This window comes from Staurois parvus, unplaced genomic scaffold (assembly GCF_062004578.1).
Source record: "Staurois parvus isolate SC_StPar_1 unplaced genomic scaffold, SC_StPar_1.0 ptg001746l, whole genome shotgun sequence".
NCBI lineage: Eukaryota > Metazoa > Chordata > Amphibia > Anura > Ranidae > Staurois > Staurois parvus.
In genome coordinates, this window is record NW_028319542.1 from 127501 (window position 1) to 144251 (window position 16751).

General features: G+C 42.5%; 1 protein-coding gene across 2 annotated transcripts in view; it reads right to left on the bottom strand.

The window, feature by feature from the left end:
- APIP (APAF1 interacting protein) overlaps positions 1–16751 on the bottom strand; it is a 38086-nt gene that overhangs the window by 11569 nt on the left and 9766 nt on the right. For both annotated transcript variants that reach the window (XM_089663677.1, XM_089663678.1), the window contains one exon: positions 12218–12266. In XM_089663677.1, the coding sequence (XP_089519803.1) occupies positions 12218–12266 (49 nt within the window). The remainder of the gene's footprint in view (positions 1–12217; positions 12267–16751) is intronic.

Below are 16751 nucleotides of genomic sequence, written 5' to 3' on the forward strand. Positions count from 1 at the left end.
CTAGAGGTTTTTTTTTTTCGTGGGAGAGTGCATGTGATCAGCACAGGACCAATCAGCACTGTCCGGTCAGAGGTCAGGGAGGAGGTGACATAATGTATCTGCACCTGCTGAGAAATGCCCTCTGAAAAGCAATCCATCACAAATTGCTCATCAGAGGGCAGCACATGTATAAACGAGCCCGTAGTATGCCAATATATGGCATGATCCAGCCCTTGGAGAAGGAAGGGTACCCTAAGGCGCTATAAGGAGCCCTTCCAACCTTCAGAAGCGCTCGTCATTGCTCAAAACATTTTCAACTAGCAGTGTACGGTCATGTGCACTGCTCTATGCACACTTCAAAGCCCAGAGTCCATCGTGGGAGTGGGCAAGAGAGGGTGGCTATGTTCTACATACAATAAGACAATGGAGAACGAACATAGCCACCCTAACAAGAGGTGGGATCACAGCAGCAAAAATACCCCCCAAAACTGGAGAAGACTGAGAGCAATAGAAGGGACTTTTCCGAGTTAAGAATACAGACTTGAACAGAGGTTAGTGACACTTTAAGGCAGGAGGTCTCCAAACTTTGTAGACAAAGGGCACATTTATGGTCCTTCAGACTTTCGGAGGACTGGAATTGTGCCACATCGTTGGTGTCCATGAGAGGAATTGTGTCCCATCAGCGGTGTCAATGGGCCCCATTGTTGATCTTATTAGGAGACATTGTGCCCCATCATTGGGAGGAATTGTGCCACATCAGCGGTGTCAATGGGCCCCATTGTTGGTCTTATTAGGAGACATTGTGCCCCGTCATTGGGAGGAATTGTGCCACATCAGCGGTGTCAATGGGCCCCATTGTTGGTCTCATTAGGAGACATTGTGACCCATCATTGGGAGGAATTGTGCCACATCGTTGGTGTCAATGAGAGGAATTGTGCCCCATCAGCGGTGTCAATGGGCCCCATTGTTGGTCTCATTAAGAGACATTGTGACCCATCATTGGGAGGAATTGTGCCACATCGTTGGTGTCCATGAGAGGAATTGTGCCCCATCAGCGGTGTCAATGGAGCCCATTGTTGGTCTCATTAGGAGACATTGTGACCCGTCATTGGGAGGAACTGTGCCACATCAGCGGTGTCAATGGGCCCCATTGTTGGTCTCATTAGGAGACATTGTGACCCATCATTGGGAGGAATTGTGCCACATCGTTGGTGTCAATGAGAGGAATTGTGCCCCATCAGCGGTGTCAATGGGCCCCATTGTTGGTGTCAGTGGGAGACATTGTGACCCGTCATTGGTGTCATTGGGAGGAATTGTGCCCCATAATTGATGTCATATGGAGGAATAGCATCCCATAATTTGTGTCAGTAGGGGGAATTATGCCCCATCATTGGTGTCAGTGGGCCCCATTGTTGGTGTCATTAGGAGAAATTGTGCCCCATCGTTGGTGTCATTGGGAGGAATTGTGCCCCAATGGGGGGAACTGTGCTCCATTGTTGGTATCAGTGGATGAAATAGTGCCCCAAGGGCCAGACTAAAGCAAGCAATGGGCCACATCTAGCCCTCGGGCCGCAGTTTGGAGACCACAGCTTTAAGGGCTACAGAAGTGCATTAATGGAGGTCTTTTACATCTAGCTGGAGTTTAAAAGAAAAAACAAAAAAAAAGCCATTAGCATCATTTTCTGTTGGAATCTGGCTGAGATAAAAACCAGGACATCCTCTATACCCCATCAATAATACATAATACATGCTGCAGTGATATACAGCCCCTTGTGTCTCCCTCTCAGCCTGCATCTCAGGCAAACACTGTTTAGTTCTAAAATATTAAAGCCGTAGTTTATGTCCCTTCATTGTTGGGGGAAAAGGACGCTGTCCTTATGTCATTTGCATCCATGGATTTTCGCCTGTTTCTTGCACTGAGTACAGATGACGCCGGGTCCGTACTGTGACATTGACAATAGTAGGAGAGGATGTTCCTATAAGACATGACTGCTGGAGGCCATTATTAAACATGACCTGTCACTGGGAATTAACATTTTTAAATGTAACTGCTAACCACAAACTAATTTTATCCTGCCTTTTGCTTTCTGTATCCTCTGGGTATCACGCCAATGACATCATATGCAAATGAGGAGGGATGCTAATTCAGGATTTTAATAGTTTAAAGCAGGTGAACAAAACAAAAACAAGCAAAACATTATATATTAAAAAAAGAAGAAAAAAAAGAAATAGTTTCAGATATACACTTGAAATCCACCAATGACTTCTAATCACGACCCCAGCCCCTGGTGTGACCCAGGACTTAACTGCTTGCCTACCGGGCCAATTCTTACATTTCTGTCACTCGTGAAAATCTGTATTTTTTGCTAGAAAATTACTTAGAACCCCCAAAAACCTTATTTTTTTTTTTACAGCAGAGGCCCTAGAAAATAAAACGGTGGGTGTTGCAATTTTTTTTGTCACACAATATTTGCGCAGCGGTTATTCAAATGCAATTTTTTGGTTTAAACACACATTTTAATGAATTTTAGTGAACATAAACACAATATAATCCCCAATTTCTTGGTACAATATAAAAGATGATGTTGCGGCAAGTATATAAATACCAAACATGTCAAGCTTTAAAACTGTGCCCGCCCATGGAACGATGACAAGCTACTCTACATAAATTTAGCCATAGGTGACACTTTAAAAGTCTTTACAGGTTACCAGTTTAGTTACGCAGGAGGTCTGGCCCTATCGCTCTTGCTCTGACATTTGCGGTGATGCCTCACATGTGTGGTGTGATCGCCATTTACATATTTGTGCAGGACCAACGCATGTGTTCTCCGTTGTGCGTGAGCATGGGGGCGCTTTAACAAAACTTTTTACATTTTATTATTTATTCAATTTGTTTTATTTTTACATTGTACCGATATTTTTTAAAAATCACATTTATTGCTGTTCTTACCTTGTGATAGCATTGACTGTGACAGGTCCTCTCTGCTGACACTTCCGCTCTCCTCCCCTTCTTGCTGTGACCCGGAAAGTGACGTGTATGATGTCACCTCCGGGTCACCGCTGTCAATTTTCCCAGCTAGAATAGCCAGGGAAAGATGTATTGCAATGCGATCTGCATTGCAATACGTTCACTGAAGCCCAGAGAAGACATTTGGGGGTCTTTTAGTCCCTGCATGTCTCATTAAAGAGAACCTGTCATCTAAACATCATCACATAGGGGACTTTGTGTCCCCTATGTAATGAAAAAAAAAAGTTAAGCAGAAAAAAAAATGTTAATACAAAAAAATAGTTACACCCAAGCACAGAACATCCCCAACCAAAGAAAAAAAAATTTGAGCCCCTCTCCCCCATATAAATGCACATATGAACATAAAAGCACTCGTTAGGGCTCCTAGGCGCAAAAACGTTGATTGTGATACACGTTACATATCGCCACGCATGCTGGAGTGAGAGCAATAATTCTAGCACAAGACCTCCTCCGGAATACTAAAATGAGGACCTGTAGGGTCATTTGAAGCGTCGCCCATAGAAAATCTAGGGTACTGAATTTTGTTGCCATTTCACACACAAATATAAGGTTTGACATGTTTGGTATCCATTTAGTTGGTGCAACCTCACCTTTATATTTTACCAAAATTTTGGCAATTTATTGCATTTTTTTTGCCCTAAAATTCACTAGTGTGTTTTTTACTGAAATTTTGCATTTCTTCGGTAATATCTTGTGACATAAAAAAATTGGAATTACCACCATTTTATTCTCTAGGGTGTCTGATTTCAGAAAATATATAATGTTTGGGGGTTTTGTGTAATCTTCAGGCCTAAAATGATTCTTTAAACATGTGTGCAAAAAATGCAAAAACAGCTCTGACTGCGAAAAGGTTAAAGTATAGGGCAAAACTTTTTTTTAGATTTTGCTAGTGGAGAGGGATTATAACACAGTTTTTTTTTGCTGCCTATGCCCCATTAGGGAGACTCCCCCTCTCTATTTGTCCTGTTTACCATTACCATTAAAAATGAAAGTAAAAGAAAACCCCAAATTTTGAGTTGTCCCCAGAAAAGTAATAGAGGGGAAATCTTCCAATTGGGGACACTAGTTCTGGTGACCTGAGGGGTCCCCAAGGAATTCCCTTAATTGTCAGGGATTTCCTCTCACTTCCTGTTTGGCTATAGGATAGGAAGTGAAGGGAAATCTTCGCATTTGGACACAGATTGCAAAAAAAAAAAAATCTGACAGGTTTTAACCCTCCCTTGCTCTATCAAAAATGAGAAAAAAGAAGTTTTGCCTATAGTTCTACTTTAATGAATGGCGATTCCATAACTAGTAGGGGGCAGGGGCAGACTGACCATTTGGAAACTCGGGCAGTGCCCGAGGGCCCGGGGTCAGTAGGGGGCCCCATGAGATGCCCTTGGTACCTTTTTCATAGGCTTTTTTGAGTTTGGGAAGGACACAGGGGCCCCATGATCCCCTATTGCCCGGGGGCCCCATGAGTTGTCAGTCCGCCCCGGTAGGGGGGGGATGTTCAAATGGCAGCAGGAGACACTAAGAAAGTAGGGATCCACAGAATGGATGAAGCAGAAGCAGGGCGATCTTTGCATTGCAGGTCCTTGGGTACAGTTTACTCTCTAGTAAAGAGGATAGTAAGCAGCACAGTATTAATATCTCCAAATCTCCTAAGAATATGAAAGACAGAAGCAGCAGTGCCTTAGATGATCTCTGCACAGCAGATATGCAGTTATGAGGCTCAGGACTCAGGAGTGCCTAAGCTTAGAAAGCATAGTGCCATTTTAAAGAGAAATTCAAAACAAAAAAGGTCCATTTTAAGGGGAATGATTAGGCACAATTAACATTTCTAGATGTTCTCTATAAGACAGCTACATGGTGATTGCTGTTGACTTTGTTAGACAGAAAACCCCTTTCTGTGGGCCCATGTAATCCTGGCTTCACTTTATACTAAATGCCTATACAGGATTAATTTTTTTTTTGTTCAACCAGCAAGTTGAACGAAAGTAAAAATGAGCCAATTACCCAGCCACACATTTGATGTGGATGGGGGAATCCTTCCTGCTGTGGTATTGTGATGCCGGGGAGCCTTACCCACCATCAGAATACAATGATCAGTGTTGCCGGCTATAGCCACTGATCGTTTGGGACAGGCTAGTTGTATACAAGTCATTCAATAAATCGACCTGTGCACAAGCATCCTGCCCATACATGGATCGCCCCCTGCTGAATTTCAATCAATCTATGGCCAGCTTTAAAGTGGAACTTGACTCATTACGGCAACCTTTTCTGTTTTTGTTCCTCCTCCCTCTCGCTTACAAAAATGGGGAACACAAATTTTATTATAACTTGTATCTCCTTTTGCTGTGAGATAGCACATCTGCTTTCTGGCCTAGGCCGGGCCCCACTGACTCCTGGGATTGCGCACCAATTTCAAAAGGCAGTGTGTTCCCAAAAGCGCACGTATGCCGCAAGATTCAGCAAATGCGCAGACTCACCACAACTGTGCATCTGCACGTTTGTTTTTCTCAGAATGCGCACAAATGCTCCTGGTCACTATAGTACTCCAATACCCAAAGCTGCCAGCTTTTGTGCGAAAATGCAGAAAATCCCCTGTGCGTGCGCAGATACGCTGCTGATCTCTGACAGGTCCCAAATACCTGGCAGAGACCAGCTGTGCAACAGAACACGCACTGCATTATTGAAAATGGGGGCATTGTAGAGGGACATGGGGACTGATGGGGCAGCAGAGTTCCACTTTAACTCTAGCGGCAAGGTTTAGTCCTTAACCACTTCCCCTCCAGAGGATTTACCTCCCCCCCTTCCTGACCAGGCCATTTTTTTCGATACGGTGCTGCATTACTTTAATTGACAATTGCGCGGTTATGCAACATTGCACCCAAATGAAATGTATGTCCTGTTTTTTCCCACAAATGGAAAAAAAAAATCGGTGGTATTTGATCGCCTCTGCATTTTTAATTTTCTGCACTATAAACAAAAAAAGACCAATAATATTTTTGCCTTTTTGCTATAAAACATGTCAAGTAAAAAAATGTAAAAAAAATCTAATTTCATCATACATTTAGGCCAAAATGTATTCTGCTCCATGTCTTTGCTAAAAAAAAATCCCAATACGTGTAATTTAATTGGTTTACGTGAAAGTTATAGCGTTTACAAATGGCGGTATATATACTGGAATTTGTTTTTTATTTATTTTTAATACTAGTAATGGCGGCAATCAGCAACTTATAGCGGGACTGCAGCAAGCATTCTGACACTGGAGGGAACTGGCTAACTGCCACTGACACTAATGCAGTGATCAGTGCTAAAAAAAAAAGCACTGACACTGTACTAATGGCATTGGGCAGGAAGGGGTTATAATCTGGGACGATCAAAGGGTTAACTGTGTGCTGTTTTACTGTGTCAGTACATTGCTTTGTATTGCTCTATACAAAGCAGCATGCTGGAGATCTGTATTGTTTACATACAGACCTCTCCGCCTTCAGCGATGCTCGGCGATCACCGAGTGACGGTGGGGAATCACAGGCTGGGGCTCGGTGATCAACAGCTGAAGGCGCGGGAAGGGCGCATGCCCCCTACCCTTAAATGCAAAATCACGTATATATTTGTGATTTTGCACAGCCTTGTAGCAGTATTTCTGTGGAGGGCCGGCAGTTAAAATATAGCTGAAGGTAAACTTATTTTTTGTTTTGCAGAGAGGAGAGATGGATTAGAACACCTGCCAGTTTTTACTGCCGTCTGTGTCCCCATTAGGGAGATTCACCCTCTCTTTTTGTCCAATTTACCATTATCACTGAAAGTGAAAGTAAAAATCCGAAGTTTTGGGTTGTCTCCAGTAAAGTAATGGAGGGAAAATATTCCAATGGAGACACTAGTTCTGATGACTCGGGGGTCCCCAAGAGATTACATTAATTTGCAGTTATTTCCTCTCACTTTCTGTTTGGCTGTGGGACAGGAAGTGAAGGTAAATCTCCCCAATGTGAAATAAACCTTACAGGGGTTATACCCTTCCCTTGCTCTATCCAAAATGAAAAAAAGTGTTGCCTAAGGTTCTACTTTAAGTTAGAAACAAGAGGAATTTAGTAACAAAGCGCTACCAAATGGGGAGGGTATATCTTTCCTAATAAAGCCATTAGCAGGTTCCTGCTTTTAAACAGAGTTCTTAATTTTAATTATTTAAGGTCCATTTAAAATCTGACAGTTGCCCCTTATGTGCGTAGGTGGGATAAGTGAAAGCTTTCATTAGAACCAATTTGAAGAATGTTACTTAGCATTCCCTATTATGGAGCACGCAGAGAAAGCCAGTATAGAGTGGATTTTCCATCAGCGTGAATACAGAATGTAGGAGGCATCACTGAATGCAGAATGTAGGGATCACCAATGCTTTGCTGACACCCTACTGCACACAGAAGATTACTCTTACTCTACACCAGCAATGGGCAAACTACGGCCCGGCGGACCTTTTAATCCGGCCCGTGGAGCGTGATACTGTCAGGATGGCTGTCAGGATGTGTGTAGGCGGGGCAGCGTTACGAACGTGAGGGGAAGGGAGCTAGGCTCCTCTCACAGTCCGCCCTGAAGACCGGAACGGCGCGGGAACACGGCGAGAGGAACACGCGGAGCAAAGGTAAGTAAATTGACACAGGGGGGACTTGGCTTACTACTTGGGGGGGGAATAGTACTATGGGGGATGAAATACTATATGAGGGATGAATTAATATGGGGAATGAATTACTATAGGGGGGATGAATTACTATATGGGGGATGAATTAATATGGGGAATGAATTACTATAGGGGGAATGAATTACTATGGGGGATGAATTACTATATGGGGGATGAATTACTATAGGGGGGATGAATTACTATAGGCGGGATGAATTACTATAGGCGGGATGAATTACTATGGGGGATGAATTACTATGGGGGATGAATTACTATAGGTGGGATGAATTACTATAGGGGGGATGAATTACTATATGCGGGATAAATTACTATGGGGGATGAATTACTATATGGGGGATGAATTACTATATGGGGGATGAATTACTATATGGGGGATGAATTACTATGGGGGATGAATTACTATATGGGGGATGAATTACTATGGGGGATGAATTACTATATGGGGGATGAATTACTATAGGGGGGATGAATTACTATATGCGGGATAAATTACTATGGGGGATGAATTACTATATGGGGGATGAATTACTATATGGGGGATGAATTACTATGGGGGATGAATTACTATATGGGGGATGAATTACTATGGGGGATGAATTACTATGGGGGATGAATTACTATATGGGGGATGAATTACTATGCTTACTATGGGGGAATATTACTATACTTACTATGGATGACACATACACATCATTCATCTACTCTTGGTCCGGCCCCCGGGTCCAATATATGAACCCATTGCGGCCCTCAAGTCAAAAAGTTTGCCCACCCCTGCTCTACACTGTTCCAGGAGGGATACCCTAGGGATAGGCAGGCCATACATTAGTCATGCATTGACCCGATTCCCCCATCCACACATTTGATGTGGATGGGGGAATCCTCCTGCTAAGCTATTGTATTCTGACGGCCGGGAGACATCCCTGCCATCAGAGTACACTGATCAGAGCTGCAGTCTATAGCCTGCAGCGCTAATCGAGTGGGGAAAATCCAACAGGGCGGTTGTACAGAAGTTGATCGGCAAAACCACAGTGCCCATACCTGAATCAAAATTCAGCTGGTCCCTGCTAAACCGGACAAATTTTGATCCATGTGTGGGGAGCTTAGATGAACTTGCATAACCTGCTACAAACACCCCTGAAACCTGCAGACAACTGTCCCAGTGCATGTCCATTCTCAGTAGAGGTGACCCCCTAGGGACCACACATCTTGCCACATTCATGTCAGTTCAATGTAATTCCCGATTGGTCATGGAATAATAATAATAATTCTTAGGTATGCAGTGGCATTTGTGGCTGAAGAAGGGAGAGGAATCTGCACCCAGTGGGTGACCTGAATGATTTCAATCTGAACTCTAGGCAAATAAAAAGTGTACACCAGTTACACCTGTGCAGCCTATTTACTGCAGAATGGTATCTGCTCTTTGTTATATATTGGCCAGCTAGTATAGATAGTCAAATCTATCTTTATATTAGCTTCCCGAGATCTCCAGCACAACAGCAATCAGACTAGGAAAAGGAAGGCCAACAGTATGAGGCACTTAAACTGCATTACACAGTACTATCCATCAAATACTGGAAGCTTGCTGACAGACAGAGAAATCAAAATGATGACCTTATGAGTTTGCTGGTGCTCATTTATTGTCCAGATTCCAGTCAGCGGGTGGAGGGTCAGTTGTTAAGCATCATCATTGTTTAACTGAAGGGAAGACAAGCAGAAGACCTGGCTATGCTGTCTGGTAGGGGCTTCTGCAATTTATGAATGGCTGATCACAAGACAAAAACTTTAGCATGTGATTTGGCCTTACGTATTAGCTGTCTGGCTGGAGTTCTGCTTTAAACAGCTGATGTGTTCTCTTGTCAAATGCCATCCACCCAATAGTTCAACCTCTTCACAACCACCCACAATTTAAGTTAAAAAAAAAGTTTTTTTTTTAACTTTTGGTCTTTTTTCATTTAGATTGCAAGAAATAAAAAACCCAGTGGTGATCAAATACCACCAAAAAACAGCTCTATTTGTGTGAAAAAATTATATAAATTTCATTTTGGTACAGCATTGCATGACTGTACAATTACCAGTTAAAGTAGCACAGTTGGGAAGCACAGTGGCTAAATGGTTAGCACTTCCCCCTGGCAGCACTAGGGTCTTTGGTTCAAATACCAGCCACGGCACCACCTGCAAAGCAGGGATGAGAAAGCTAGAGATCATTTAGTAAAAGCAGCACACTGTACACACATTACACATAGTCAGACACATATTTAACCCCTTGATCAACCTAGACATTAACTCCTTCCCAGCCAGTGCCATTAGTACAGTGACAGTATATAGTATTATCACTGATCACTGTATTGATGTCAGTGGCAGTTAGTCCGTTCTGCACAGTATACCAGATTGCCCACCTCTCTCCTGCAGTCCCATTATAAGTCACTAATCGCCGCCATTAGTAGTATAAAAAAAAAATTAGTATATATAGTTTGTAGGCGCTATACCTTTCATGAAAACCAATCAATATACACTTACTGGATTTTTTTTTTAATCAAAGATGTGGCAGAATACATCTTGGACAAAATTTATGAAGAAATTCTATTTTTTTACTTTTTTTTATTGGATATGTTTTATAACAAAGTAAAAAAAATATGCCTTTTTTGTTAACTTTTGGTCTTTTTTTATTTATATCGCAAAAAATAAAAAACCCAGTGGTGATCAAATACCACCAAAAAAAGCTCTATTTGTGTGAAAAAATGATATAAATTTTGTTTTGGTACAGCATTGCATGACCGCACAATTAGCAGTTAAAATAGTACAGTTGGGCAGCACAGTGGCTAAATGGTTAGCACTTCCGCCTGGCAGCACTAGGGTCTTTGGTTCAAATACCAGCCACGGCACCAGCTGTCTGGAGTTTGCATGTTCTCTCTGTGCCTGCATGGGTTTCCTCCCACACTCCAAAGACTTGCTGGTAGGTTAACCACTTGCCCTCCTGAGGATTTACCCCCCTTAATGACCAGGCCTCTTTTTGCTACTCGGCACTGCACTAATTCAACTGATAATTGCGCGGTCATGCAATGCTTCACCCAAACAAAATTTACGTCCTTTTTTCACACAAATAGAGCTTTCTTTCGGTGGTATTTGATCACCTGTGCGCTTTTTATTTTTCACACAAAAAAAGACCAAAAATTTTGAAGAAAACAATATTTTTTACTTTCAGCTATAAAAAATATATAGTAAACTCAAAGTTAGTTATAAATTTAGGCCAAAATGTATTCTGCTCCATGTTTTTGGTAAAAAAATCCCAATAAGTGTATATTGATTGCTTTGTGTGGAAGTTATAGCGTCTACAAACTATGGTATAAATACTGCAATTTACGCCATTTTTCTGCTATACAGCACTGCGCTAGTTTAACGGACAATTGCGCAGTCATGCAATACGGTACATAAATGAAATTTATGTCCTTTTTTTCACACAAATTGAGCTTTCTTTCGGTTGTATTTGATCGCCTGTGCCTTTTTTTTAGCGCTATAATTTTGAGAAAAAAAAACAATATTTTGGACTTTTTGCTATAAAACATGTCCAGTAAAAAAAAATTTAAAATCAAATTTCGTCATAAATTTCGGCCAAAATGCATTCTGCGACATGTCTTTGCTAAAAAAAAAACCCAATACGTGTAAATTAATTGGCTTACGTGAAAGTTATAGTGTTTACAAATGGCGGGAAAGATACTGGGATTTTAATTTTTTTTTTATACTAATAATGGCGGCGATCAGTGACTTATGGCGGCGATCAGTGACTTATGGTGGGACTGCGGCGGACATTCTGACACTGGGGGGGAACTGATTTGGGGTCACTGACATCCCCAGTGACACCAATACAGTGATCAGTGCAAAAAAAAACACTGACACTGTACTAATGGCACTGGGGAGGAAGAATAAACTCTTCTCTCCGGCTCAGCATGTCAGGAGCTGTCAGGGAACTGACAGAGAGCAGAGCTACTGCAGCCATGCTCTCTGTCAGTGATTGCCGTTAATCTGCGGGACACAGCCGGTAACGATCGGCTGTGACCTGGCGACTGACATCCGCGGCCGTGATCGGCGGGACAGGTAGGGCGGTGGCGCGCTTCACGCGCACCCCCTACCTGTTTTGCAAACACACGTTTTAAAACGTGGTTTTCCCCAGCTGTGCCGCCCTGCCAACGTATTTCTACAGTGGCTGGGCGGCATGTGGTTAATAGGAACCTGTCTAAATTGTCCCTAGTATGTGTATGTATGAATGTGAGTTAGGGATCTCAGATTGTACGCCCCTTGAGGGTTAAGGACTGATGTGAATGTACAATATATATGTACAGTGCTGTGTAAATTGATGGTGCTATAGAAGTACCTTAAATAAATAATAATAATTCTGTATAACAAAAAATGGCCTGGTCATGAAGGGGGTAACACCTTCCAGAGCTAAAATGGATATAGCAGTTTTGAGGGAGCCAAGGCTGAAATATTAGGGTCACCCTGCAAGGCCAGTGATGAATGAAGAGGAATTATCATACCTGTATCCTTTCCTTCTGGACACCAGACGGTGCAATATAAATTTCCTCCCTGGACAAAAGAAAATAAATACAATTTATCGATGGCAATAATCAACATAGAAAGGTGAGTAAAAGGCAAAGGGTGTCAAAAAGGAATTTTCGAATCTTGCTTTAAATTTGGAAATCCAATGCAGAGCAGCTGCCCTTCTGCTTTGTGAACACAGGAGGTCGGCCACTCGGCACGGGCACCATTTTCTAAATGAATACAAAGCGTTCTCTAAATGGACAAGGCGGTGAGCATGAGGTCACCTCCCCACCTTGTTTAAGCAGACTGCTTTGTTAGACCCCTGAGGTCTCCCCTGTCCTCCACTGAAGCTAATGGAGCATAGATCGCACTCTTACCTTCTTCCTCAGCCACAGAGGCCGAGAAAATGAGGGCCAAACCTAGAAGTAATGTAAAGCATGTTGCTTTCTGGGCTCATTGTAGCTAGAGGAGATCAATGAATGGACGTTCCTTGGTCTCTCTTGGATCTACTTGGCGGCAGCCGCCATGGGGTTCTCAGGCCCACAGGTGGGAGAGTGGAGTCTGGAAAATATGGCAGAGGGGAGGGGGTGCAAAAGCAATCGAGTGCTGTCTGATTGCTTCTCCCTGACAGCCATAGTGGGCTTGTCAGATTTAAACCCCACCCCGCTGTATGACATAAGTTGGTGGCAGCGAAAGGGCTAAAGTGTATGGAAATTCCAACAATACATTTAGTTTTCTTATTTGCTTCATTTATGTCTGTTAATTATACCATTTATTATATCTGTCTGACAAGTGCAAAAAAAAAAAAAATATCTGTTCATCCAGCCATAAATCTTGTGAGATGATAACTTCCTGTGTTCTCTGCCTCTGGACTGGTATCAGTTTGCATTGTTATCTGCCATCCCTGTTGACTACGAAACAACTCCTCCTGTTATAGAGAAGTGAGGGAGGTGTTATATAGCCCTAACACATGGGTATTCCTAACACTCCATGTCCTAGGGTGACAATGCTGCTCAGTATGGTTGTCACCCTAGGACAGGAAGTGAGTTAATGGCAGGATTACCAGGTAAAAATAAAGGGAAAAAAAGAAAACTATCACCCTCTTCTAAGGCCTGGATCAAACCTATGCTTTTTTAATGCATTTTGCAGAAACAAACTATAGTCAATTTAACATGGTTTCCTATGGGACATGTTCACATCTATGTGTTTTCAGCCGCTGTGTTTTTGGAAAGGGTCAGGGGCTTATTTTTTCTGCAGCAGATCGCGTTTTTGGTGCAACAGACTTAAATGGAACCGCACCAAAAACGCAAGTGTTGCATTTTGAGTCTTTTTTAGCCAATAGGAAATTATCGAGTGTTACTTTGATGAGAATTTGATGCGATTCTACACTTGATGCGACTGAGCCCTGGTTCACACTGAATCCAACTTTGAGATCGTGCGGCTTCACTTGAAGTTGCACGATTTCAGAGCTGCAGGTCAGTGTGATTTCAGGTACGACTTGGCTGAAATTTGTGCGACTTCATACACAGATGTCTATGCAAGTCGCACCTCAAATTGCAAAAAATATTGCAGGAACATTTTTTTCAAATCAGTGCAGCACCGAAAAGTCAGAGTACCACCGACTTGAACGGTTCCATACCGACAATAGGGTGCAACATTTCATGCGAATTGGAACTGCCAAATTGCAAGAGAAGTTCTACAAGTGTGAACAAGGGCTGAGTGCCAGAAAGTGTAGAGTTGCATCAAAGTCACACTCAATACTTTTCTATTGGAGAAAAAAATTGCAAAACACATAAAAAAAAATTGTGCATATTCAAAACGCACAGAAAAAACAAAATGCATCAATCACAAAATGCATAAGTGTGAATCAGGGGTAAGTAAACTACAATATATTTCATTTCTGTTCTTGGGTTTAGCTTCACTTTAATATAACATCACCCAAACCGTATACTCCGCTCCTCGCAAGACCTCCTACTCTCCAGCTCTCTTATCTCCTCCTCCCATGCTCGTCTCCAAGACTTCTTCAGGGCGTCACCCATCCTCTGGAACTCCCTACCCCAATCTATCAGACTATCGCCTACTCTACTTACTTTTAGGCTATCACTGAAAACTTATCAGGGAAGCCTATCCCGCCCTCTGCTAATACTGAAATCCTTTATTCTTCCAACCACTCCATCCCCCACAGTTATTACCTATTGTACCATTCACCCCTCCCTCCTAGATTGTAAGCTCCAAGGATCAGGGCCCTCAACTCCCTCTTGTATTGAACTGTATTGTTGCTGTATTCTCTCCCACTATAATGTAAAGCACTGAGCAAACCGTTGGTGCTATATAAATCCTGTATAATAATAATATAATCACAAAATATGGGGAAAATACTAATGAGCGCAGGCGTCTGGACCCACCTCAGCAATCCCTGCTGCGAAGCTGTTGTAGCCAACAGCCAATCCTAGGCTAGGTTCACACCTATGCAGTTTGCGTTTGAGCTGTTTCTGCATTGCGTTTTGCATTGTGTTTTTGCATGTGCGCTTTTGATGAGTTTTTGCCGCGGTTTTGATCTTTATTTTTTTTTTCAATCCATTTTTAAACATTTTTCTTGTTGCTAGGCAGATTTAAAACGCAACATGCATCAAAAAGCGGCAAAAACGCACTACATGCTTTTCTGCAGCATTTCCATTGAAGTCTATAGAACCAAAAATGCAACTTTTTGTGTTCAAAAAAGTCCCTGACCCTTCCCAAAAAATGCAGCGGGTGAAAACATGGAGATGTGAACCTGGCCCTTAAGAAATCATGTTAATGACATGATACTGTTGACAGATGTATCACTTAACCTACTTGGTCGTTTGCGTACTTCATGCACTCGTAACTTCCTCTTTTTTTCTTATCTTCTTTGTTATGTTAATATACTTTTATGTATTGTACTTTTCAAACGTGCCTTGTTTTTGCTGACAATATCACTTTTAAAATGTGCTGTTGTTTTACTGTCTACTCATGTACAATAAAACCATTTGTAAACAAAAAAAGAAATCATGTTAAATGGACTACTGTGCGTTTCTGCAAAATGCTGCGGAAAACATTTAGGTGTGAACCTAGGGTTAGGCGGCATTCCCCACCCCACAGTCGCACGCATACAAAGAAGGAATGCCTAGGTCGCTTATGATTGGTTCCAGGGTGGATTTGATTTAAATCACTAATGAAAAGGCTCGATTTAAATCATAATTTTTAAAGAGCAGCTGTCATCTCCTCCTCTGACCCGCTGTTGACTCACCGACAGTCCCATTCACTGTAATGAGACGGCTGGTGATGTGGCAGTGACATAACAAGGTGAGGGACGTGGCGGCAGCAGGTGAGTGGATGCCCGCTAACAGGCGCTGCCATGATGGATCTAAAATGACAGGTGCTCTTTAAATGTAATGAATCCGACTCATTCTTGCTGGTAGTTAGACTCTTTAATATCTGCAAACCAAATGAATGTTTCCTTTTTAGAATAATAATCTGTCCGGTTAGTAAAATGGCGATATCAGAACTGATTTTAGGTTAATAGGTTCATCACACATAGCTGGAGAATGACTCAAATTCTATCATTTCATGTTTTTTCTCGTGGTTCCTGTGATATTGTGTGAATGCATCAATGCTGCGCATGTGATCTCCGCTTGCAGAGCTTGGATTCATTGTTAGAGTTTACCAAAAATGTAAATATTGCAGAATATACAGCCTCATGCTACATAACTAAGCTCCATTTCTTGCTGAATAAACTCAATTAATAATGTATCTTAAACAGAAAACTATCTTTGGATAGATTTTTACTCCAAAAGCATTTTATTAAAATAAATTTGATAAAAATAAAAAAAACCCGATTTAAAAAAAAAAAAAATCAGATTTCTTTAACCGCCTCCCGCCCGCTATATAGTACAATGATGGGCGCAAAGCGGGTTCTCTCATTCTGGGAGGACGTCATATGGACGTCTAATCACGCATGCGCGGCTCCGAGAGAGTGCAGCGCGGTGATTGTCAGGTGCGCTGTGTCTCTCGGACACAGCGGATCACCGATCAGTGAAAGAGCCGAAGATGTCGGTTCGGTCATGTGATCAGCTGTGTCCAATCACAGCTGATCACATGTAAACAGGAAAATGCCGGTTTTCGGAATTTCTCTCCTCACGAGCTGTCACGCTGACAGAGGAGAGGAGAGCCGGTAATCAGCATTCCCCGGAGGGGACATGTACACTGATCATCAGGGCACTGATGATCAGTGTGCCCTGATGATCTGTATAGTCCCAGCAATGCCTCCTGCCAGTGCCCATCAGTGCCACATTTCAGTGCCTACCAGTGCACATCAATGCCACATATCAGTGCCCATCTGAGCTGCCTTTCAGTGTCACCCATCAGTGCCAGTCAGTGCCACCTATCAATGCTGCCAATCAGTGCCACCTATCAGTGCCAGTCAGTGCCGCCTATCAATGCCAGTCAGTGCCAGCTATCAGTGTGCATCAGTGCCGCCTATCAGTGACCGTCAGTGCTGCCTATCAGGCA